The 25,982-nt window shown below is 46.5% G+C and overlaps 1 protein-coding gene across 9 annotated transcripts in view; it reads right to left on the bottom strand.

Moving 5' to 3' along the window:
- The window catches only part of KALRN (kalirin RhoGEF kinase), a 237,598-nt gene that overhangs the window by 14,742 nt on the left and 196,874 nt on the right, over window positions 1-25,982 (bottom strand). For 7 of the 9 annotated variants that reach the window (XM_069982465.1, XM_069982466.1, XM_069982470.1 and 4 more), the window contains 15 exons: window positions 22,392-22,660; window positions 20,389-20,490; window positions 18,221-18,313; window positions 15,098-15,234; window positions 13,269-13,335; window positions 13,048-13,151; window positions 9,776-9,845; window positions 9,467-9,553; window positions 8,581-8,673; window positions 8,408-8,458; window positions 8,011-8,088; window positions 6,737-6,922; window positions 6,441-6,612; window positions 2,561-2,799; window positions 1,417-1,664 (listed from right to left, as the gene is read on the bottom strand). In XM_069982465.1, coding sequence (XP_069838566.1) covers window positions 1,417-1,664; window positions 2,561-2,799; window positions 6,441-6,612; window positions 6,737-6,922; window positions 8,011-8,088; window positions 8,408-8,458; window positions 8,581-8,673; window positions 9,467-9,553; window positions 9,776-9,845; window positions 13,048-13,151; window positions 13,269-13,335; window positions 15,098-15,234; window positions 18,221-18,313; window positions 20,389-20,490; window positions 22,392-22,660 — 1,996 coding nt within the window. Of the gene's footprint in view, window positions 1-1,416; window positions 1,947-2,560; window positions 2,800-6,440; window positions 6,613-6,736; window positions 6,923-8,010; window positions 8,089-8,407; window positions 8,459-8,580; window positions 8,674-9,466; window positions 9,554-9,775; window positions 9,846-13,047; window positions 13,152-13,268; window positions 13,336-15,097; window positions 15,235-18,220; window positions 18,314-20,388; window positions 20,491-22,391; window positions 22,661-25,982 lie in introns of those variants that run through there. The other 2 variants (XM_069982472.1, XM_069982467.1) reach the window with 2 other exon arrangements.

Below are 25,982 nucleotides of genomic sequence, written 5' to 3'. Positions count from 1 at the left end.
CAGGTTCTGGATATCAGTGCGAACAGATTCTTGATGTTGACCCTGACGATAATTTAGTGCTAACACCATGCACAATGTGGATCTATCAGAGATTCACAGACATGTAGAACATCAATGTTATATCTTCACAGCAAATCAGGAACGTGTACTAGGTGATGGTAGATCAGCAGTGAGGGAGAACATTGTATTAGAGGTCAGGCGGTGACGGATCCCGGTATTAGAAAGACTCATGCACAGATATAACATTTCCTCATCTGTGTTATCTAGAGCCTAAAGCTTTCTGCATTATCCAGAACTCCTAATCTTAAAGGGGACCTCCAGGATTCTATAACTAAGGATCTATAGGGGGGGCTATGAACTGTATAAAGGTCGTGTCACTGAATGCTAATCCTGGTGGGGAGGGGGGATAATTTACCTAATCCTGGAAGACCCCTTCAGGAACACAAATATCTGGAAATAACACAACGTCCCAGTGCAAGGTTCCAGAGGGGTGCAGCTGCCTCTGGGCCCCAATACTAGAATACTACAATACTGATATTTGGGGCCCAGTGACATCGCCCTCCCCTCTCACCCCCAGAACCTCCCCTTCATGCTTGTTAATAAATTAACATTTTAATATCAGAAATTTCACAAAATTGAAATAAAAAAAAAAGTAAAAGCAAAACAAACTGAAAAGAAAAAAAAAAACCAGCTGGTGCCTGATGACACATGCCGATCCTGGTGAAAATTTATTTTACATATTTAAAATAGTACATTTAAAATTATTAGTTACAATACAGGTACAATGATGAACATTGTGACTAGCATTATATTGCACGATCTGACGTCATCAATAGGACTGAGGTTTCTTTTTTTTTTTTATCTCTTTTTTTTGTCTTTTTTTTAAATAGTGCAAAATACTTTATACAGGAATGTACTGGGGGGGGGGGGGGGGGGGGGGCGGGGGGCGAGGGGCGCGCCAAACAAAATATCTTACAGGTTTACCGTGAACATATATATTAAAATGAACAAAAAAAAGTCCAAATAAATCGGGAGAATGACAGCTGTACATAGAAATTGCCACAGACAACAGAATAAATCTCCTCGTCGAGGAGCCTGGCTCAGTCCGACACAGTCCTATCAGCAATATACAGTATGGTAACATGGCACATAGTCCAGTCCGGGGGCGCTCCGCGTGCTGTACGGGGAAGCAGCATCATCTATACAGAACTCAGCTTTACCGGTTACCGGTTTCTGTACAAGTATTAACAAAAAAAAAAAAAAAAAAATTATAAAAAAAAAGAAATAAAAATAAGGAGCGTCCTGCCTGGCGCCGGCCGCGCCGCAGGCTCCACATTCAACTCTTCTTCCAAAAGCTGTGAAAAAAACCAGCAGAAATTCCCTATAATCCACACACTGCGCCCGGTCAGCACTTACTTGATGCTTCTGTCGTTACTGTCCGCAGAAGATTTAGTAATTTGCCCCAAAATGGAGCCAGGGATCCAGCCTTCAGCTGCCGGCGACTGATCATTGGATGGCCGGTAGACCAGGAACATGTTCTGCTGGTTGATGGCCAGGACTTGTACAATTTCCCCTTGGTAGACGCAGATCTCGTTCTCCTTCAGTGCATAGTAATCTTGGATAACAGCCATGGAGTTGGTCCCATTACACCCAGCCAGCTCATTCTGCGGGGGCGGGTCAAGAGAGAAGGGGAGGAGTTAGTCATGTGAGCTGCCCAGGAGGAACAAAGAGGAACGTTTTCCTGCACTGAAGAAAATAAACATCCTCCTCCATAGGCAAGATTTCATTTTTTGTTTTGCAGTAGTTTTGTCAGTGCATGATAGGAGTTGTAGTTTTGCAGCAGTTTTGTCAGTGCATGATAGGAGTTGTAGTTGTAGTTTTGTAACCATTTTGTCGGTACATGGTGGGAGTAGTGGTTTTCAACATCTGTAAAAGTTCTGCACCATCTATGAAAGGACATGACAGGAGTTGTAGTTTAGCAAAAACCCGTGTCAGGGTAGGATTGCAGTTCTAGGTTTTAAGTTTTGTAAGACTAATCACAGAATGGAAATGAAAACAAAACATTTAATATAATATTCCAATAAAAGCAGACTCATCTGTATTCCAATCAAAACTTAAATTTTGTCTGGATGGGAGTTGTAGTTCCGCAACAGCTTGGGGGTCACAGCTTGAGAGTCACACATCTACATGGTAACAGTTGCTATGCCGCCATATTGCTCGACAATAATGTAAAGATAACAGTGTTGTGGTTGATGCATTGAACACATCCCCACCCGTCTGCTGTGTATGGGGGGGGGGCACAACTACTCCCACCATGCAATAACCTGTCTGACCCTTTGTATAGTAAGGAGTACTACAGATACCAGGCATCCACTTATCTCTCACTGGATTAACACATGTTAGGCTGAGATGATGGGGGATATCACAGAGAGGATAAGTGTTAGCTGATGTCATGATGATGTCCAGTGTGATCGATCAGGATCTGGTGACGGTGTTTGGCCTCCCCCCCCACCCATATGTGTAATATATATATCTTCTCCTATGGCGGAGGTGACGTTACCTGGCTCATGTCGTACTTGTCTGCGGGCTGGTACAGATCATACCCTGGGCTGCCGTTGGAGGTAGGTATTTTCCTTTGCGGTAATGACTGATTCCGGGTGGGGAGGTTGACACATTTTTCGGAGCCCATGGGGGTGGTGGAGAGCGGCCTGTTGCTGGGGGTGGGCGCCCGGCTCATCTGCGGCTTGTTCATGGCGGCGTTACTTTCCTTTCGCTGGTACTCTATCGGTGATTGTAGCGCTGCACGCAGTACAGAGAGGAGAGCCGTGTCACGTCACGTGTTCATAGACATCACAAGTGATCATACCTATCATTCTCTATGACCCGGGATCTAACCATCAGCCGCCATATTAATGGGCTCTCCCCGATTTATCACCACAGAGAAAGTGTCTCGGCACTACCGCAGGTGAACTGGACCTTCTGAACACTCTCCAAAAAGACCTTGTACAACAATGGGTGGTGCTCATTCATCCATAAAAGTCCATCCGGAATACACTACACCAAGTAAGATGAAGATGAGGCACTCACCCTTCTTGTCTTCTTAAAAGCAGATAAAGTTTATTTTACATAACTGCAGGCACAGACACAGACATGTCTGTGTCTGTGCCTGCAGTTATGTAAAATAAACTTTATCTGCTTTTAAGAAGACAAGAAGGGTGAGTGCCTCATCTTCATCTTACTTGGTGTAGTGTCTCTCCGATTTATTCTTCTCTGTCCAAAAGATAAAAACCTGTCCTGATCAGGCAGAGAACTGACACACTGTAACAAGCTCTGCAGCTGTGTGCAGGACAAGATCAGGACAGGGGTGCAACCTCATTCACTGACAGGAAGTGGAGAGTTTGGGAAGGACCTGGAACCCAGCAAAAAGTGGCAAAAAAATTACAATACAATAAAACGCACACGCACTGGAGGGGATCCTGAGTACTGTCTAATACCCCTAACAGCTGAGGGTTTGTTACAGTGTATCAGTATCACTCTGCAGTACAGAGGATTATACACCGATTACATGTAACAAACCCTCAGCTGTGAGAAGGATGACGTCTCAATCGTTCTTGATAAGATGCTGCTTGCTGGCAATAAATGGAAGCAAATAATTGTTTACTAATTACTTTGTCCACAGCTGACGTGTTGTTACAATGTGTTGATGCAGGTAACAGCAGCACAAATCTATTACGTGTCATGGTCTCTCTGGTGCTCCTCTCCACTGATACATTGTAACAACCCCTCTGCTGACTGAACAGGGCTAGATTCTAATCACTGACAGCAAGCAGAGAGCGATAAAGTGGTGAAGAAATAAAGGGGTATTCTCATCCTTTAACATAAGATAGGAGAGGGGATAACAAGCTGACTGCTGAGGGTCCTACGGCCCGGACACCTGCTGATCCCAGCAAAGGGGGCACAATCTCCCCGCAGAGAATAGCGCCCTCACATGTGCGGCCACTGCTTGATTCACTGCGAGGCGATTGCGCCCCCAGTATTGGTGGGTGACTAGGCGGTAGGACCCCCATCGATTAGAGATAAGCAAATTTGCCGAAGTTCGGGTTCGTATGAACCTGAACTCTCGGCTTCTGATTGCCGCTTTCTGCCCGCTCCGTGGTAAGGGTGGATACAGCCGGAGGACCGCCTGGAAAACTGGGATACAGCCTGAGGACTGCCACAGCCTATGCCAATGTCTGTATGCCAGTTTTCCAGGCGGTCCGTAAGGCTGCATCCACCCTGTTCACGGAGCAGGCAGACAGCGGGAATCAGAAGCCGATAGTTCAGGTTCATATGAACCCGAACCTCAGCAAATTCGCTCATCTTTACCATCGATCAGCTTCCTATCCCCTATCCATAGCAAGCTCAGATGTGAATACTCCTTTAATTAAAACCGTTAGTAGTAGATTGTTTTAATTTAAAGGGGTTGTTTACGAAAATGTATTTTCTTTCAAATTAACTAGTGTCAGAAAGTGCCCGAGATTTGTAATTTACTTCTGTTAAAAAATCTCAAGTCTGCCAGTACTTATCTGCTGCTGTATGTCCTGCAGGAAGTGGTGTATTCTCTCTAGTCTCACATAGTGCTCTCTGCTGCCACCTCTGTCCATGTCAGGAACTGTCCAGAGCAGCAGGAAATCCCCATAGAAAACCTCTCCTGCTCTCCAGACTGGAAGGAATACACAACTTATTGCAGGACATACAGCAGCTAATACGTACTGGAAGACTTGAGATATTTTTTTTTATAGATGTAGATTTCAAATCTGTGTGCAATTGAAGGGAAAAAAAATTTGGTTAACTACCCCTTAAAAAAATATTACTGACAAGAATTGGCCCAGCTGTTTACACTGCGGCTGCTACATGAACCCATCAGTAAGGAGACGAGTGTGAACAGCGACATCCAGCAGCTCCAGTCACACACGTCACACACTCAGTACATGTTAGTATGAAGAGGAAGAGAACGACTTACTGGGAGAAGGGGACGGGCGCAGCCATGAGAGGAAGAGAAGCGCAAGAGTTAACAAGACGGTGACAAGACGAGAGGAGAGGCGGCATTAACACATTCATTACTGAGAAGAACAAGATTAACCCTTCACTGCCAACAAAGCTCCCACCCACCCAGACTATCACACAGCTTTCCCAGAGTCCTGATCAGCTGATGAGCGACAACAAGCACTGTGGCAGCCATACTGCCTGATCCTGACCCCACAGTCTTCCCCATCACCCTATAATCCTCCCCATCACCCTATAGTCCCACCATCATCCTATAGTCCTCATCATTATCCTATAGTCCTCCCCATCACCCTATAGTCCCACCATCATCCTATAGTCCTCATCATTATCCTATAGTCCTCCCCATCACCCTATAGTCCCACCATCATCCTATAGTCCCACCATCATCCTATAGTCCCACCATCATCCTATAGTCCCACCATCATCCTATAGTCCTCATCATCATCCTATAGTCCTCCCCATCACCCTATAGTCCTCCCTATCATCCTATAGTCCTCCCCATCATCCTATAGTCCTCCCTATCATCCTATAGTCCCACCATCATCCTATAGTCCTCCCCATCACCCTATAGTCCTCCCTATCATCCTATAGTCCTCCCCATTATCCTATAGTCCTCCCCGTTATCCTATAGTCCTCCCCGTTATCCTATAGTCCTCCCCATCACCCTATAGTCCTCCCCATCACCCTATAGTCCTCCCCATCACCCTATAGTCCTCCCTATCATCCTATAGTCCCATCATCATCCTATAGTCCTCCCCATCACCCTATAGTCCTCCCCATCACCCTATAGTCCTCCCCATCATCCTATAGTCCCACCATCATCCTATAGTCCCACCATCATCCTATAGTCCTCCCCATCATCCTATAGTCCTCCCTATCATCCTATAGTCCTCCCCATTATCCTATAGTCCTCCCCATTATCCTATAGTCCCACCATCATCCTATAGTCCCACCATCATCCTATAGTCCTCCCCATCATCCTATAGTCCTCCCTATCATCCTATAGTCCTCCCCATTATCCTATAGTCCTTCCCATCATCCTATAGTCCTCCTCATCATCCTATAGTCCTCATCATTATGCTATAGTACCCCCCGTTATCCTATAGTCCCCCCCCCGTTATCCTATAGTCCTCTCCGTTATCCTATAGTCCTCTCCGTTATCCTATAGTCCTCCCCTTCATCCTAGAGTCCTCCCATTATCCTATAGTCCCCCCATTATCCTATAGTCCCCCCATTATCCTATAGTCCCCCCATTATCCTATAGTTCCCCCATTATCCTATAGTCCTCCCCATCATCCTATAGTCCTGTCCGTTATTCTATAGTCCTCCCCATTATCCTATAGTCCTCCTGATCACCCTATAGTGCACCCCGTCCGCCCCTGCGTCTCTCTCACCGTTGAGGAAGTCTCGCTGGGTCTCCAGCACCTGGCTGATGTCTTGCACCCAGGCCTGCTTGATTTCTGAGTTGGCGGCCTGGAGGATGACCCTCTCGGAGGTGTCCCTGCTCATCAGGGCAAATTTACAGGGATCGTTGTCAATGTTTTCTTCCAAAACAAGGTAATTCATCTGCAAGAGAAGAAATAATGTCATTCCGATAGAATAAGAAGACATGCGGAGAGCGAGACTGATCAACAGCACAAGGAAAGGCAATACACAACACCTATGTGTCTGGGGGAGATCTGTTCCTCACCTTGATGCCTCTTTTGAACATGTATCCCGGGGTGGAGGACCCTTTCCGGAGGAGCTCACTGAAGATGACGATCTGCTCAAACAGGAAAACTCTTCTCTCCTTGGGTCTGGACTGGAGACCAGATTCTTGCTCAATGACGTAGAACGTGTCCTGCTGGAGGAGTTTGCCCTGAGCAGTCAGCTTACCCTGGAGACAAGGACAGTGGCGTTATGGGCTGGTATATATTATAGAAAATTACTTTGTTATTTAACTAATTTAACTAATTGTTTAAATAACGTTTTTATTTTAAAAAGATTTTTTTTTATAATGTTGGTGACAATTTTTCCATCTATATTATAAAATGATCCTGATATCTTTCCATTCTCACCACTGGGGCTAAAACTAAGCTGAGACTTCCTGTTGTGTCTGTGGTGATAAGAGGAGGCTGCTGTTAAGTGATCTGTACAGCATTGCAGCGTCATGTGACACCAGTAGATTGAGGAGACAATAGCAGCTCCCTGTGATATGACTTTTTCAAAGGTCACAGAGCGCGCTCAGTAATGTCTCACATTTATCCTAGGGAACAGAGTCTGTCTATTGTCCTCTATGTCCATGAGTCTCGTTGTAAAGCATGTACTGTACTAAATGCTGTTAAGAACAACCCAGACAAGATGGCCACCTCCATAACAATGTGCAAAAAGTAAAATAAAAAAAAAAATAAAGTCAGAAAATAAAAACAGATTAGAATAAAAGAACAAGTTCTAGTATCTGACTAATCAGAAAAAGAAAATGTATCTGACACATTCCCTTTAACTTCCATTGGACTGTCTAATAATACTACTTGCAGCCACCAGCAGGGGGCGCTGTGTGTCTCACATTTCTCTGTTTTTAACAAGACAATGAAAGGCGCAAAATCAATATTGTGCACAATGAATGGGGGCTGTCAGCGAGGCTTCAGGATCCCCGGAGGATCGTACCTCACACCCAGGAGAAGCTGCAGATGATCCCAGACAGTAAGAGGCTTATACCAGGGAATAACATTACACAATGGCGCACACCCAGCCTGACTAACAAAGTCTGAGTGCATCATCCGCTGCCGCAAAATAAACCCGTCCGTCCGGTTCTGTCGCTTCTAACCAGCAACTAATGTACCGAAAACACCGGTGACCCCTCAATGACATAGATGACCTCACTGCCGTGTTATGTAAGATGTATCAAATGATACTGAGGAGAGCTGCGGAGTCATGGGGGAGGGGCGCCATAAACAACCCCATCATCCGGATCATCCTCCTCACCTCGAATCCCTGAAGCCTCCCCAGGTTCATCATGTCGTTGCAGCGTTTCGGTACAAGGCACATTAACTCCACGGCTTTCTGTGGCGGAAGGAGACAAAATGGAAGGATGTCAGGATGGTCAGACGGCTCGGCCTGTGTCAGTATACACTGCTGTGATATTGCTGTACTCAGGATAATCAGTGCTGCAGTCCCTGCTGAGATGACTATACATCATCTGCATCTGAGACAGTGATCCATAGGGGAGGACTAAAAGATTCACCCCTAAACACCTGACACCACAGCAGACTGCAGCACTGGTCACATGAGGGCAACACGACGTGTCTGGATGGGGGGCAGAAACAACTGCCATTACTGAGCAGCAGTATTCACCATGACACCTCCTCCTCCTAAGACCAACCTCAATCTCCGAGCACTCCAGACCGGCCTTCTGACTGTACTTCAGAAAGTCCTGAAACAAAGAGAAGAGAAGATGACTGCAGCCTCCGGTCAACAGCGACATCGAGAATCAACTGCGACATCGAGAATCAAAGGTGACATTGAGAATAGACAGCGACAAGGATCGTCACTCACTTTCAGCAGCAGCTGGTACTTGGTGATCCGCTGGATCGGTTTAATGAGGAAGTCGCTGATTGTGAACCGCTGGTTAACTTCCTGATTTACTTCCTGCAAAGAAGAGAATTATCCATTATATGATATAATTCATGTATGGACCCCCAAATGCTGGACATGAAGCCTGCGGACAGAGAATGACCCCCCCCCCCCCCCCTTCCCCCACTAATATGAGGTATAATCCGCTAGGTAAGATCAGGAATCTGCCGTCAAAATATTTACCCATAAACTTCCCTATCAAGTGGCAAGGGCGGGAAATGGGTCAAATTACAGCACAGACTCTCACTAGGACCCTGCGGTGCCGGCAGCTTGTAGCAATGCAGAATGTGAGATACAGTAACTGAGCTGATACAATGTATCTGAGGTATCATAGACTAAGAGCCCTATCATACGATTATTGTGCGGAAAAAAATTGTTATATCGTTCGAACTTGATCAAAAATCTTTTGTGTATATATACCTCGTTCCTTCTTTTCCTGGAATCAGAAGGAGGAAACGATCTTACTAATGATTATAGTAACAACTATTGTTCTGTGTGTTATGGAGAACGATTTCTGGGCGTTCCCAAAAACGCTTGTTTGCAATCACTTATTGTTAGTCGGTGAAAACAAAAAATTTCTTTGTCTAATAAGACCCTAATTGCACTATACTCCAGAACTATACTCCTAATTCAGCAGACTTTACAGCTTCAGAAGTGTACCCTGCTGGTTCAGTCTCTGCACAGAACCTGCGTATGATATAGGATAAGTAATGTAATGTATACTGTATGGAGATTATTGCTGTATATATAATGAGTAACCATCTCCAGAGAATGCATTACTCAGTAATAGGAAAGGACATTTCATTACCTCAAAGAAGGAATCGTACTCAGCGACTATGTATTCGGAGCGCGGTTTGTTCTGGCAGTAGACCACGTACATGTGCAGCTTCCTCTCCTGGATGAAAACAATGAATATTAACAATATAGTAGTGTCACCATGGTGTCCCCCTGCCTCTCCTCCTATTTCTAATATGGTACAGTGTATAATATATATATATATATATATATATATATATATACACATACACACATACACACACTGTACCTATTATAGATGAGCGGACAGAGTGTATCCTCCTGACACCATGGACAGCATGGAGCAGAGGTATCTACTTACATGTTTAATGAAAAGCTGGGCCAGCCGCTCCGGCTCTGGGAGACATTTCTGCAGCTCCCCCAGGAAAAAGCTGGAAGAAAAGAATAAACGTTTAGAGCGGGGTCTGTGGGGTTCAGTGGGTTAAAACACAGCAACAATCAGACACCAAACATTCATCAGATCTCAGCAGAGAACCAGTTATGCAAGGCTCAGAAGGGTTAATGGTCAGTGCTGGGGTCCTGAAGTTACATTTACATATAATGGAATCCTCCATGCTTTATACTGCAGCCTGGAACATAGTACAAAGCAGAGGTTTATGTGACGCTGCTCCTCAGCCATGTCCTCATCCCTCTCTTGGTCTACAATCCTTATCCCTCTCCTTGTCGTCATCCCTTGCCTTTACCCTGTGTCTCACGCCTCATCCTCACCCCTTATCCCTCCCCTTGTCTTCATCCCCAATATACATGCCTTGTCCTCACCGCTCTTCCTCATCCTCACCCCTTGTCTTTATCCCTCCGCTTACCCCTTATCCCTTCCATCATCCTCACCCCTTATCCCTTGTCCTTATCCCTTCCCTCATCCTCACCCCTTATCCTTACCCCTTATCCCTTCCCTCATCCTCACCCCTTATCCCTCACGCTTACCCCTTATCCCTTCCCTCATCCTCACCCCTTATCCCTCACGCTTACCCCTTATCCCTTCCCTCATCCTCACCCCTTATCCATTGTCCTCACCCCTTATCCATTGTCCTCACCCCTTATCCATTGTCCTTACCCCTTATCCCTCATCCTTACCCCTTATATCCATCCCTTGTCTTGTCCTGACCTCTCCCTTGTCCCCCTCCTCACTTCTTGGCGCCATCCTCTGCAGTTACTTTGAGATCCATCTAATTTGTTTCTTTGCTAACAGATAACGTCTGGGACAGGTTGTCCGCCGTGGCGCAGGCAGTAGTGGGGGAGGGCTGGTGCCGCATTATTACAGACTGTGGTCTAATGATTAGTTGTTGAAATATGAACAGTGAGGTCGGTGTCTCCCGCACTCAATAACAGGGTAATGGAGAGCGGCAGGGGCAAGGAGAAAATAATGCCTTTTATTAAACTTTTCATTTCCACTACTATATATATATATATATATATATATATATATATATATATATATATATATATATATATATATATATATACACACACGCACACACACACACAAACACACACACAAAGGTACCTTGGTTTAAGAGTTAGGCCCCCTTCACACGTCCGGAAAATCTGTCCGGATTTCCTATCAGGAAAATCTGTCTGGATTTCCTATCAGGAAATCCGGACGGATTTCCGGACTCATAGGCTGACATTAGACACGGACACCCTTCCGGATTTTACCGGAAGGGTGTCCGTTCCGGAAAATAGGACCGGATTTTTTAGATCCTGTCCTATTTTCGTCCGGAAATCCGGCACGGACGCCCCCATAGAAGTCTATGGGAGCGCCGGAATCACGGGCATTTTCCTGATGTATATCAGGAAAGTGCCCGTGATTCCGGAATGGTAGAGAGCCAGGACCTCACCACGGGGCCGACCACCCGCACCACACACTGTGCCCGGTACGACAGGGCTGGCCGGCCAGAGTGCGGTGCGGTGCAGCCCGCCCGCCCACCCGCTCCGCTCGCCCGCCCGCTCCACTCGCCCGCTCCGCTCGCCCGACCGCCCCTCTGGTACTACAGGGCTGGCCGGCCAGAGTGCGGTGCAGCCCGCCCGCCCGCTCGCTCAGCTCCATCCACCCCGCCCCCCATCCCCCCCTTTCCCCCCCCCGGAAACTCACCACCGGCCCGCCGCATGCTCCGCGCCTCCGACCGCTGCCGCCGCCCGGACCTCAACCTCGCTGCCCGGACAGAGCAGGATCCAGGACAGGTGAGATTACCCCTTTAGGACTACTACTCCCACCAAGCTCTGATGGAGTTGCCAGGCCATGAGAGTAGTTCTGCAGCCTGTGGCCATCCAGGTTGCAGAAGTACAACTCCCATCATGGCTCTGCTGGCAGGCCATGATGGGAGTTGTAGTTCTGCAGCCTGTGGCAATCCAGGTACACTAGGGGCTGTGTGGGTACCTGTGATTTATGTTGGCATACTAGACCATCTCATCAGGAAATCCTGAAGGTTTTTCCTGATGGTTTCCTGATGGTAAAAACGGATTACTGTCAGGAAATCCTGATACTTTCCTGATGACATTTGAGGTCTCCTGATCAGGATTTCCTGACAGTAAAAACTGACACGGACGTGTGAATGGGGCCTTACTTGGTGTAAGATCTCCCTGTACTGGGTTGTAGGGCGAGTGGAGGAGGGGCATGGTCTGCATAGTGGGGTCTACAGCCCTGTACTCTGACCCAGGAAGTCTCCCTCACCTTCCAAATCATGGCAGATATCCACTTCAGGCTGGGGCTTACATCAGGGGACAGTACTGTGGAGGTAATCTCTCCATAGCTGTAACCCCTCTCTCCTCGGACAGAGAGTGCTGCTATATACTGTACCTACATCTGCCCTGCTCATTCCTCCATGCCCCCTGCAGTCTCTGTCAGTCCTTGTGTTTCCCATCCTCTCCATTACTGTACAGTAACTTATAGTATCACAGATTCTGCTGTTTCTGAATGTTTGTTTCATCAGTTTTACATCTTATTCAGAATAATAAATCATTATTTTGGGGTGTGGAGCCAATTGTCTGCATTTCTATGATTTGTTATGGGAAAATTTGCTTTGGTTTAAGAGTGGATTTGGATTACAAGCGCCGTCCCGGAACGAATTATGCTCCTAATCGAAGGCACCACTGTATATATATGTAGTGTGTGTGTGTGTAGGGTGCAGTGGTGGTGGTGGGGGGCTACATTATATATATATATATATATATACACACACACACACACACACACACACACACGTGTGTAAGGTTCTGTGTAGGGGCTACATGGTATATATATATATACGTGTATGTACAGTGCGGGGCTGCATTATATATATATATATATATATATATATATATATTTTAAGTGTGTGTGTAAGGTGCAGTGTGGGAGCTATGTGATATACATATCTACGTGTATAAGGTGCGGTGTAGGGGCTACATGTATATGTGCTGAGTTTTGTATCCCTGGGTAATTGCCTCGTTCTGTTGGGGAAGTTGACAAAACATTAGGAATAGGAAATAAGTTCTGACAAGGACAGTGAGGGCCATTCCACCACCATACACACATCTATATAGATTTGCACTACATAGCTGTCACAGGTGAGCAGAGCTGAACGCCACACTTACTCTTTGTGCCAGTCGTAGATCTGGTGAATGTTACCAAATACCATCTTCTCCTTCCCGTTCATGTCCTCTGTTGGCCCTTTCTCTTCTACCCTGGGCATGAAGCCCTGTGCAGAGGGGACAAAGAATCGGCCATTAGTACAGCTGGCAGCTTCCTCTGACCCTGAGCTCTGGACCATGTCAGTGAATAGAGTGGCGAGCGGGACGGCTGGACACACACTTACCTCCACTACTACACCCAGGTCCTTCACATAATCTCTCTCCGTCTGCACAAGCTCATTTAATACAAACCTATAGAATAAAGCAGAACAACGACTGTATGAGAAAGAGGATCAGGAAACAGGCAGAATGTATTATAAAGAGAGGATCAGGAAACAGGCAGGATGTATTATAGAGAGAGGATCAGGAAACAGGCAGTATGTATTATAAAGAGAGGATCAGGAAACAGGCAGGATGTATTATAGAGAGAGGATCAGGAAACAGGCAGAATGTATTATAAAGAGAGGATCAGGAAACAGGCAGGATGTTTTATAGAGAGGATCAGGAAACAGGCAGTATGTATTATAAAGAGAGGATCAGGAAACAGGCAGGATGTATTATAGAGAGAGGATCAGGAAACAGGCATAGTTTTATAGAGAGGATCAGGAAACAGGCAGTATGTTTTATAGAGAGGATCAGGAAACAGGCAGTATGTTTTATAGAGAGGATCAGGAAACAGGCAGGATGTATTATAGAGAGAGAGGATCAGGAAACAGGCAGGATGTATTATAGAGAGGATCAGGAAACAGGCAGGATGTATTATAGAGAGAGAGGATCAGGAAACAGGCAGGATGTATTATAGAGAGGATCAGGATATGGGCAGGATGTATTATGGAGAGGATCAGGATAGGGGCAGGATGTATTATAGAGAGAGGCAGGATGTATTATGGAGAGGTTTAGGAAACAGGCAGTATGTATTATAGAGAGAGAGGATCAGGATATGGGCAGGATGGATTAGAGGATCAGCATAGAGGCAGGATGGATTAGAGGATCAGCATAGAGGCAGGATGGATTAGAGGATCAGCATAGGGGCAGAATGGATTAGAGAATCAGCATAGGGGCAGGATGGATTAGAGGATCAGCATAGGGGCAGGATGGATTAGAGGATCAGGATAGAGGCAGGATGGATTAGAGGATCAGCATAGGGGCAGGATGGATTAGAGGATCAGGATAGGGGCAGGATGGATTAGAGGATCAGGATAGGGGCAGGATGGATTAGAGGATCAGCATAGGGGCAGGATGGATTAGAGGATCAGCATAGGGGCAGGATGGATTAGAGAATCATCATAGGGGCAGGATGGATTAGAAGATCAGCATAGGGGCAGGATGGATTAGAGGATCAGGATAGGGGCAGGATGGATTAGAGGATCAGCATAGGGGCAGGATGGATTAGGGGATCAGGATAGGGGCAGGATGTATTAGAGGATCAGGATAGGGGCAGGATGGATTAGAGGATCAGCATAGGGGCAGGATGTATTAGAGGATCAGGATATGGGCAGGATGGATTAGAGGATCAGGATTGGGGCAGGATGGATTAGAGGATCAGGATAGGGGCAGGATGGATTAGAGGATCAGGATAGGGGCAGGATGGATTAGAGGATCAGCATAGGGGCAGGATGGATTAGAGGATCAGCATAGGGGCAGGATGGATTAGAGGATCAGGATATGGGCAGGATGGATTAGAGGATCAGGATATGGGCAGGACACAAGGGCGGCAGTATTCCTGTAGTAGTAGTGGTTCTTGCACACAGCTGGTATAACAAAGGCCCCGTGCCCGCACCGCACACAATGGCTCTAGTGTCTCGGCAGAGATGTTATTTTTCCCTTTCATAGAAACCGCTTTGTTTCCGAGCAGAAGAATCACAACGAGACAGAAGATGCTGCTGGCACAGGGCCACCCCCGCCTCAATGGAGGCATCTATGTGCAGAGGCTACCCCAGAAAGACCCCGCCACCTCCCTGCACATGGAGAGGGTATGGGGGTGGGAGAGGGCGGTCAGCCACATGTCACTCACATTCGCCCCCTCAGAGCCTTGGCTTTCTGCTCCTCTTCGTGGTTTCTTGGGGTGGGCGGCGAGGACATTCCTTCATTACTGTAGCCGTCACTCACAGAACTGATCTGAGGGCTTCTGTAGGAGCCGCCATCGATGGTCTGTGAAGAGAAGCGGACTGGGGTCAGGTGGAGGGTCATGTATCAAAGGCCTAGAGATGGCAGAGGTGGCACATCAACCCAAAAACCTGCAGAACATGTGGGAGAAGATGAGGGTGCAGCATGCAAGGGCAGCTTCATACAGGGGAGGGGATGTCCAGTATCAACAATCCACCGCCACTCACAATCCAGAATCCACCGCCACACACCATCTGCACAACCCAGAATCCACCGCCACTCCCAACCCACCGCCACTCACAACCCAGAATCCACCGCCACTCTATATCTGCACAACCCAGAATCCACCGCCACTCTATATCTGCACAACCCAGAATCCACCGCCACTCTACATCTGCACAACCCAGGATCCACCGCCACAAACAACCCAGAATCCACCGCCATTCATAATCTGCACAACCCAGAATCCACCGCCACTCACAACCCACCGCCACTCACAACCCAGAATCCACCGCCACTCTATATCTGCACAACCCAGAATCCACCGCCACTCTACATCTGCACAACCCAGGATCCACCGCCACAAACAACCCAGAATCCACCGCCATTCATAATCTGCACAACCCAGAATCCACCGCCACTCACAACCCACCGCCACACACAACCCAGAATCCACCGCCACATATTATCTGCACAACCCAGAATCCACCGCCACATATTATCTGCACAACCCAGAATCCACCGCCACTCACAACCCAGAATCCACCGCCATTCATAATCTGCACAACCCAGAATCCACCGCCACTCACAACCCACCGCCACTCACAACCCAGAATCCACCGCCACTCACAACCCACCGCCACTCACAACCCAGAATCCACCGCCACTCATCATCTGCACAAACCAAAATCACACACACCGCAACCTGACACATTGCTCCATACTAAGCTGTAGTGTAGGTGATATAATGAGGTCCTACCTGTATACAGATGTAGAGAGGTCCTGCCTGTATACAGATGTAGTGAGGTCCTGCCTGTATACTGATGTAGAGAGGTCCTGCCTGTATACAGATGTAGTGAGGTCCTGCCTGTATACAGATGTAGTGAGGTCCTGCCTGTATACAGATGTAGTGAGGTCCTGCCTGTATACAGATGTAGTGAGGTCCTGCCTGTATACTGATGTAGAGAGGTCCTGCCTGTATACAGATGTAGTGAGGTCCTGCCTGTATACAGATGTAGTGAGGTCCTGCCTGTATACAGATGTAGTGAGGTCCTGCCTGTATACAGATGTAGTGAGGTCCTGCCTGTATACAGATGTAGTGAGGTCCTGCCTGTATACAGATGTAGTGAGGTCCTGCCTGTATACAGATGTAGTGAGGTCCTGCCTGTATACAGATGTAGTGAGGTCCTGCCTGTATACAGATGTAGTGAGGTCCTGCCTGTATACAGATGTAGTGAGGTCCTGCCTGTATACAGATGTAGTGAGGTCCTGCCTGTATACAGATGTAGTGGGGTCCTGCCTGTATACAGATGTAGTGTAGGTGATATAGTGAGGTCCTGCCTGTATACAGATGTAGTGAGGTCCTGCCTGTATACAGATGTAGTGTAGGTGATATAGTGGGGTCCTGCCTGTATACAGATGTAGTGAGGTCCTGCCTGTATACAGATGTAGTGAGGTCCTGCCTGTATACAGATGTAGTGAGGTCCTGCCTGTATACAGATGTAGTGAGGTCCTGCCTGTATACAGATGTAGAGAGGTCCTGCCTGTATACAGATGTAGTGAGGTCCTGCCTGTATACAGATGTAGTGAGGTCCAGCCTGTATACAGATGTAGTGAGGTCCTGCCTGTATACAGATGTAGTGGGGTCCTGCCTGTATACAGATGTAGTGTAGGTGATATAGTGAGGTCCTGCCTGTATACAGATGTAGTGAGGTCCTGCCTGTATACAGATGTAGTGTAGGTGATATAGTGGGGTCCTGCCTGTATACAGATGTAGTGAGGTCCTGCCTGTATACAGATGTAGTGAGGTCCTGCCTGTATACAGATGTAGTGAGGTCCTGCCTGTATACAGATGTAGTGAGGTCCTGCCTGTATACAGATGTAGTGAGGTCCTGCCTGTATACAGATGTAGTGAGGTCCTGCCTGTATACAGATGTAGTGAGGTCCTGCCTGTATACAGATGTAGAGAGGTCCTGCCTGTATACAGATGTAGTGAGGTCCTGCCTGTATACAGATGTAGTGAGGTCCTGCCTGTATACAGATGTAGTGAGGTCCTGCCTGTATACAGATGTAGTGAGGTCCTGCCTGTATACAGATGTAGAGAGGTCCTGCCTGTATACAGATGTAGTGAGGTCCTGCCTGTATACAGATGTAGTGAGGTCCTGCCTGTATACAGATCTAGTGAGGTCCTGCCTGTATACAGATGTAGTGAGGTCCTGCCTGTATACAGATGTAGTGAGGTCCTGCCTGTATACAGATGTAGTGAGGTCCTGCCTGTATACAGATGTAGTGAGGTCCTGCCTGTATACAGATGTAGTGAGGTCTTGCCTGTATACAGATGTAGTGAGGTCCTGCCTGTATACAGATGTAGTGAGGTCCTGCCTGTATACAGATGTAGTGAGGTCCTGCCTGTATACAGATGTAGTGAGGTCCTGCCTGTATACAGATGTAGTGAGGTCCTGCCTGTATACAGATGTAGAGAGGTCCTGCCTGTATACAGATGTAGTGAGGTCCTGCCTGTATACAGATGTAGAGAGGTCCTGCCTGTATACAGATGTAGTGAGGTCCTGCCTGTATACAGATGTAGTGAGGTCTTGCCTGTATACAGATGTAGTGAGGTCCTGCCTGTATACAGATGTAGTGAGGTCTTGCCTGTATACAGATGTAGTGAGGTCCTGCCTGTATACAGATGTAGTGAGGTCTTGCCTGTATACAGATGTAGTGAGGTCCTGCCTGTATACAGATGTAGAGAGGTCCTGCCTGTATACAGATATACTCTCATAGTCCTGCAGATCAGAACCCTGTCACTTACCATCTTGTTCCTGACCAGATTCTCTATAGCACTGACCAGCTCGGCGGCACTGGGGACCTCCGCTGAGCTCTGACGGGCGACAAGTAAGGAAGGCTGGAAGCCGCGGACGTGCAAAAGGAAAGCGGGTTAGCAGCAGCAGCCGGCAGGGAGGAACAGCAGAGGAGTCAGGCGGGAGCCGCGGGGAGTTATAGGAAAAGAAAGCGGGAACAATGTTAGTGAGAAGAGGAGCGGACGTCACCCCAAACCTGAGCCATCGCCCAGCACTAAGGCACCCCCCCTCCCCCATCTAGATACCCTGTGAGTGAACGGCAAGTGCCAGCATGCCTGCCCCATGTCAGTACCAGAACGGAGGCGTCCGAGGGGACTACAGCCTCACCACTAAATGGTATATACATTTACACAGCTACAGATGAGTGTAGATTTTTGGGGTCCCCCCCACTTTCTGGGTCCCCATAGTGGCTGATAAGCGTTTGTGAGCTGTAGGGTGGATCATTTACACATGGGGAGGCGGTGCGGTTACCTGGCGGCAGAACCATCAGATTAGATGGGAGGAGGAGTGATTGATAATGATGAGGGTGATGAGCCGCGCACATATTACATCACTGTAACGTTATACAGAACATCTGCCAGTGCTATATCAGTGTATAGGTGCCAACCTTGTCCTACTCACACAGCTGAGGACTGTTACAGTGTATCAGGGAAGAGAAACAAAGTAGCGTCACATATGTCTCCTGTACTGGAGTCCAGACTGACAGAGCTAACAATGACATCATGTGACTGATATCAGCCGCCCCTCTTATAACGCTCCAGTACTGATATAACCTCCTATTACATCATATGTGACTGATATCAGCCGCTTCTCTTATAACGCTCCAGCACTGATATAACCTCCTATTACATCCTATGTGACTGATATCAGCCGCTCCTCATATAACGCTCCAGCACTGATATAACCTCCTATTACATCATATGTGACTGATATCAGCCGCTCCTCTTATAACGCTCCAGTACTGATATAACCTCCTATTACATCATATGTGACTGATATCAGCCGCTCCTCTTATAACGCTCCAGTACTGATATATCCTCCTATTACATCCTATGTGACTGATATCAGCCGCTTCTCTTATAACGCTCCAGCACTGATATAACCTCCTATTACATTATATGTGACTGATATCAGCCGCTCCTCTTATAACGCTCCAGTACTGATATATCCTCCTATTACATCCTATGTGACTGATATCAGCCGCTCCTCTTATAACGCTCCAGCACTGATATAACCTCCTATTACATCCTATGTGACTGATATCAGCCGCTTCTCTTATAACGCTCCAGCACTGATATAACCTCCTATTACATTATATGTGACTGATATCAGCCGCTCCTCTTATAACGCTCCAGCACTGATATAACCTCCTATTACACCATATGTGACTGATATCAGCCGCCCCTCTTATACCGCTCCAGCACTGATATAACCTCCTATTACATCCTATGTTACTGATATCAGCCGCTCCTCATATAACGCTCCAGCACTGATATAACCTCCTATTACATCATATGTGACTGATATCAGCCGCTCCTCATATAACGCTCCAGCACTGATATAACCTCCTATTACATCATATGTGACTGATATCAGCCGCTCCTCTTATATCGCTCCAGCACTGATATAACCTCCTATTACATCATATGTGACTGATATCAGCCGCTCCTCATATAACGCTCCAGCACTGATATAACCTCCTATTACATCATATGTGACTGATATCAGCCGCTCCTCTTATAACGCTCCAGCACTGATATAACCTCCTATTACATCATATGTGACTGATATCAGCCGCTCCTCTTATAACGCTCCAGCACTGATATATCCTCCTATTACATCATATGTGACTGATATCAGCCGCTCCTCATATAACGCTCCAGCACTGATATAACCTCCTATTACATCCTATGTGACTGATATCAGCTGCTCCTCTTATAACGCTCCAGCACTGATATATCCTCCTATTACATCCTATGTGACTGATATCAGCCGCTTCTCTTATAACGCTCCAGTACTGATATAACCTCCTATTACATCATATGTGACTGATATCAGCCGCTCCTCTTATAACGCTCCAGCAGTCCCATCACAGTCACGTTATCGGGATTTTTGTTACCTTGTCATCCGGCACCGGCTCATTATCAAAGATCTTCATGGGTGGAGGGAGAGGTGTGTGGGAATCGTCGTCGGCTTCTTCGTCCCATCCTCTCTTACCCTTCTGCAATAAAAGAGACGTACATTGACATAGTGTGGGGGATGAGTCTTATCCAACAGGTGGGGGTGATGGGAGTCACATATGGTTCATAATGTGTCATTAAGGTAAACTCCGACCACAACTAGAATATAAGTCACGTAAATATAATGATAGGACAAAGCCTTCCCATCCTCTGGGCACCAGATCCTCAGCACCATCACAGAGAGTAGTGTCAGCTGGAGTTCCCCTTTTAGGGGACAAACACACTTGCCGGATCCGCAGCGAGTCCTCTCGCTGTGTATTTGCAGCGAGACTCGCTGCGGATCCCAGCCCTATTCTTTCAATGGCAGACAAAATCGCAGCAGAGATGTACATCCCTGCTGCGATTTTGTCTGCAGCCCGCCCCATTAACCCCCCAGCCGCCGGAGATTATACATTACCGGGTCCCCGCTCCTGCTTGCTTCGGGGCAGGAGCAGGGACCGGGTAAAGTATAGCCTGGCCACCCCCCTGCTGCCCCGATTGCCCCCTCAGCAGCACTGATCGCCCCCGCAGCTGCAGGGGATTGTGCGCCCGGGGGCTGCGGGATATCGTGCGGCCGGGGCTGGGGGATATTGTGCGGCTGGGGGGGGGGGGGGCGATCAGTGCTGCTGAGGGGGCGATCGGGGCGGCCAGGCTATACATTACGGGGTCCCCGCTCCTGCCCCGAAGCAAGCAGGAGCGGGGACCCGGTAATGTATAATCTCCGGCGGCCGGAGGGTTAATGGGGCGGGCTGCAGACAAAATCGCAGCAGGGATGTACATCTCTGCTGCGATTTTGTCTGCCATTGAAAGAATAGGGCTGGGATCCGCAGCGAGTCTCGCTAGTGTGTTTGTAGCCTTGATGATCTCTACACAAATGGTTGTGACAACCTCAGTTCCTCAACTGGTCCACAACTACAACTCCCAGCATGTCCTGAAAATGAGGGTCATCATTGAGCAATATCTGCAAAAGATGTGCAACACTGTAGTTTTGCCAGAGCATGATGGGAGTTGTAGTTTCACAGCACCTGGAGGGTCCCAGGTTGGCGTGTTCTGGTATACAGTAAGAAGAGGCTGCAAGGTGGACCCTGCTATTCCAGTGATATCACACAGGACCATACACACAACCTCCCGTATCCAGAGCCTGACTCTATCCATGGGGGCGGGGCCCTGACAATCTCCCGTACCCAGAGCCTGACTCTATCCATGGGGGCGGGGCCCTGACAACCTCCCGTATCCAGAGCCTGACTCTATCCATGGGGGTGGGGCCCTGACAACCTCCCGTATTCAGAGCCTGACACTGTCCATAGCGGCGGGGTTCTGACAACCTCCCGTATCCATATCGTGACTCTGACCATAGGGGCGGGCTCTTACAACCTCCGGTATCCACATCCTGACTCTGTGCATAGGGTTGGGGCTCTGACAACCTCCGGTATCCACATAATGACTCTGACCATAGGGGCAGGGCCCTGACAACCTCCTGTATCCACATCCTGACTCTGACCATAGGGGCGGAGCCCTGACAACCTCCCGTATCCATATCCTGACTCTGACCATAGGGACGGGGCCCTGACAACCTTCCGTATCCATATCCTGACTCTGACCATAGGGGCGGAGCCCTGACAACCTCCCGTATCCATATCCTGACTCTGACCATAGGGACGGAGCCCTGACAACCTCCCGTATCCATATCCTGACTCTGACCATAGGGACGGGGCCCTGACAACCTCCCGTAACCACATCCTGACTCTGTGCATAGGGTTGGGGCTCTGACAACCTCACTGATAGGGGAGGGTGCGGTTGTCGCATTCCGGTGAGGTCCCTTGTTCTGTATCCTTAGTAATAGGTCAGGTGTGGCCTTTAACCCTTTCATCCTATAACAGCCGGTTGTAACATTTGGTCTCACCTCGTCGGCGCTGTCACCCTGTGGCGTGGTGTCGTCGTTGGCACGGGGGGAGCCCAGGTTTCCCGCCCTCTTCTTCTGCTTCTTAATGTTGCCGTCGGCCTTTCCGCTGTTTAGGCGCCGCACCGGGCTGGTGAGCCACTTCTTCAGCGTGTTGGTGGAGCGCTTAGGCCCCGGCGAGCTCTGGATGGAATTCAGCGAGGACTGCGGCTGTAGATTGGCCACTGAATCGGTCTTGCCGCCATTCTCTCCTCCGGAGACAGAAAACGCATCTGTGGAAGAACAAACATGGAGGTCAGATGGGAAGGTCTGTGAGCCACACATGGCCACACTAAAAGAGCTTGTGGCAACTATTAGCTAACCGGTGACTGGCATAATGGCTGACGGACATGATGCATCATGGGAAGAACAGGTTCCAGATACAGAGGTGACCCCCCAGCTGCTGCTGCCCTCTGCATTGTGTGTACAGAGCCCTGATAAGCGGCTCCGGGATTGGCGCTGCCCTCCGTGCCCGTCCAGGGGACAAAGAATGAGGTCACAGCACATTAATGATTTCCCCGTCCGCCAGGTTTAACCCTTAGCAGCTGCGGCGAGTCCTGTCATCATACAGATCACTGATGTCCTTCTACTGGGACTCCTCAGCCAAACCTGCACAGCACAGCGTACCCGTATACAGGGGAGATGTATAGCTGCAGCCCGAACACATATATCTATAGGGGACACATACTGGGAACGTACAGGATATACATCATTTCCTACACTGTATGTACAGACAACTTGTAATAACAAAGAGTGTTAGAATAGCTGTCTGTATAAAAGAACGTACAGATAAAACATGCACAAGAAAATACAGCTATATGTAAGGTATACAGGTATATATAAGGTATACAGCTATATGAGACTGCACTGATGTAAGGGATACAGCTATATGTATGGTATACAGCTATATGTAAGGTATACAGCTATATGTAAGGTATACAGCTATATGAGAATGCACTGATGTAAGGTATACAGCTATATGTAAGGTATACAGGTATATGAGAATGCACTGATGTAAGGTATACAGCTATATGTAAGGTATACAGCTATATGTAAGGTATACAGGTATATGAGAATGCACTGATGTAAGGTATACAGCTATATGTAAGGTATACAGCTGTATGTAAGGTATACAGCTATATGTAAGGTATACAGGTATATGAGAATGCACTGATGTAAGGTATACAGCTATATGTAAGGTATACAGCTATATGTATAGTATACAGCTATATGTAAGGTATACAGGTATATGAGAATGCACTGCTGTAAGGTATACAGCTATATGTAAGGTATAAAGGTATATGAGAATGCACTGATGTAAGGTATACAGCTATATGTAAGGTATACAGGTATATGAGAATGCACTGATGTAAGGTATACAGCTATATGTATAGTATACAGCTATATGTAAGGTATACAGGTATATGAGAATGCACTGATGTAAGGGATACAGCTATATGTATGGTATACAGCTATATGTAAGGTATACAGCTATATGTAAGGTATACAGGTATATGAGAATGCACTGCTGTAAGGTATACAGCTATATGTAAGGTATACAGGTATATGAGAATGCACTGATGTAAGGTATACAGCTATATGTATAGTATACAGCTATATGTAAGGTATACAGGTATATGAGAATGCACTGATGTAAGGTATACAGCTATATGTAAGGTATACAGCTATATGTATAGTATACAGCTATATGTAAGGTATACAGGTATATGAGAATGCACTGCTGTAAGGTATACAGCTATATGTAAGGTATAAAGGTATATGAGAATGCACTGATGTAAGGTATACAGCTATATGTAAGGTATACAGGTATATGAGAATGCACTGATGTAAGGTATACAGCTATATGTATAGTATACAGCTATATGTAAGGTATACAGGTATATGAGAATGCACTGATGTAAGGGATAGAGCTATATGTATGGTATACAGCTATATGTAAGGTATACAGCTATATGTAAGGTATACAGGTATATGAGAATGCACTGATGTAAGGTATACAGCTATATGTAAGGTACACAGGTATATGAGAATGAACTGATGTAAGTTATACAGCTATATGTAGATATACAGCTATAAGTAAGGTATACAGCTATATATACACGGTTTACAGATAAATGAGAATGCACTGATGTAAGGGATACAACTATATGTATAGTATACAGCTATATGTAAGGTATACAGGTATATTAGAATGCACTGCTGTAAGGTATACAGCTATATGTAAGGTATACAGGTATATGAGAATGCACTGATGTAAGGTATACAGCTATATGTAAGGTATACAGCTGTATGTAAGGTATACAGCTATATGTAAGGTATACAGGTATATGAGAATGCACTGATGTAAGGTATACAGCTATATGTAAGGTATACAGCTATATGTAAGGTATACAGGTATATGAGAATGCACTGATGTAAGTTATACAGCTATATGTAAGGTATACAGGTATATGAGAATGCACTGATGTAAGTTATACAGCTATATGTAAGGTATACAGGTATATGAGAATGCACTGATGTAAGGTATACAGCTATATGTAAGGTATACAGCTATATGTAAGGTATACAGGTATATGTAAGGTATACAGGTATATGAGAATGCACTGATGTAAGGTATACAGCTATATGTAAGGTATACAGCTATATGTAAGGTATACAGGTATATGAGAATGCACTGATGTAAGTTATACAGCTATATGTAAGGTATACAGCTATATGTAAGGTATACAGCTATATGTAAGGTATACAGGTATATGAGAATGCACTGTTGTAAGGGATACAGCTATATGTATGGTATACAGCTATATGTAAGGTATACAGGTATATGAGAATGCACTGTTGTAAGGTATACAGCTATACGTAAGGTACACAGGTATATGAGAATGCACTGATGTAAGGTACACAGCTATATGTAAAGTATACAGCTATATGTAAGGTATAGAGGTATATGTAAGGTATACAAGTATATGAGAATGCACTGATGTAAGGTATACAGCTATATGTAAGGTATACAGGTATATGAGAATGCACTGATGTAAGGTATACAGCTATATGTAAGGTATACAGGTATATGAGAATGCACTGATGTAAGGTACACAGCTATATGTAAGGTATACAGCTATATGTAAGGTATACAGGTATATGTAAGGTATACAAGTATATGAGAATGCACTGATGTAAGGTATACAGCTATATGTAAGGTATACAGCTATATGTAAGGTATACAGGTATATGAGAATGCACTGATGTAAGTTATACAGCTATATGTAAGGTATACAGGTATATGAGAATGCACTGATGTAAGGTATACAGCTATATGTAAGGTATACAGCTATATGTAAGGTATACAGGTATATGAGAATGCACTGATGTAAGGTATACAGCTATATGTAAGGTATACAGCTATATGTAAGGTATACAGGTATATGAGAATGCACTGATGTAAGTTATACAGCTATATTTAAGGTATACAGCTATATGTAAGGTATACAGCTATATGTAAGGTATACAGGTATATGAGAATGCACTGTTGTA

Source organism: Dendropsophus ebraccatus, chromosome 9, assembly GCF_027789765.1.
Source record: "Dendropsophus ebraccatus isolate aDenEbr1 chromosome 9, aDenEbr1.pat, whole genome shotgun sequence".
Taxonomy (NCBI): Eukaryota; Metazoa; Chordata; class Amphibia; order Anura; family Hylidae; genus Dendropsophus; species Dendropsophus ebraccatus.
Note: the sequence above shows the minus strand (reverse complement) of the source record. Positions and strands in the feature narration are given on the sequence as shown.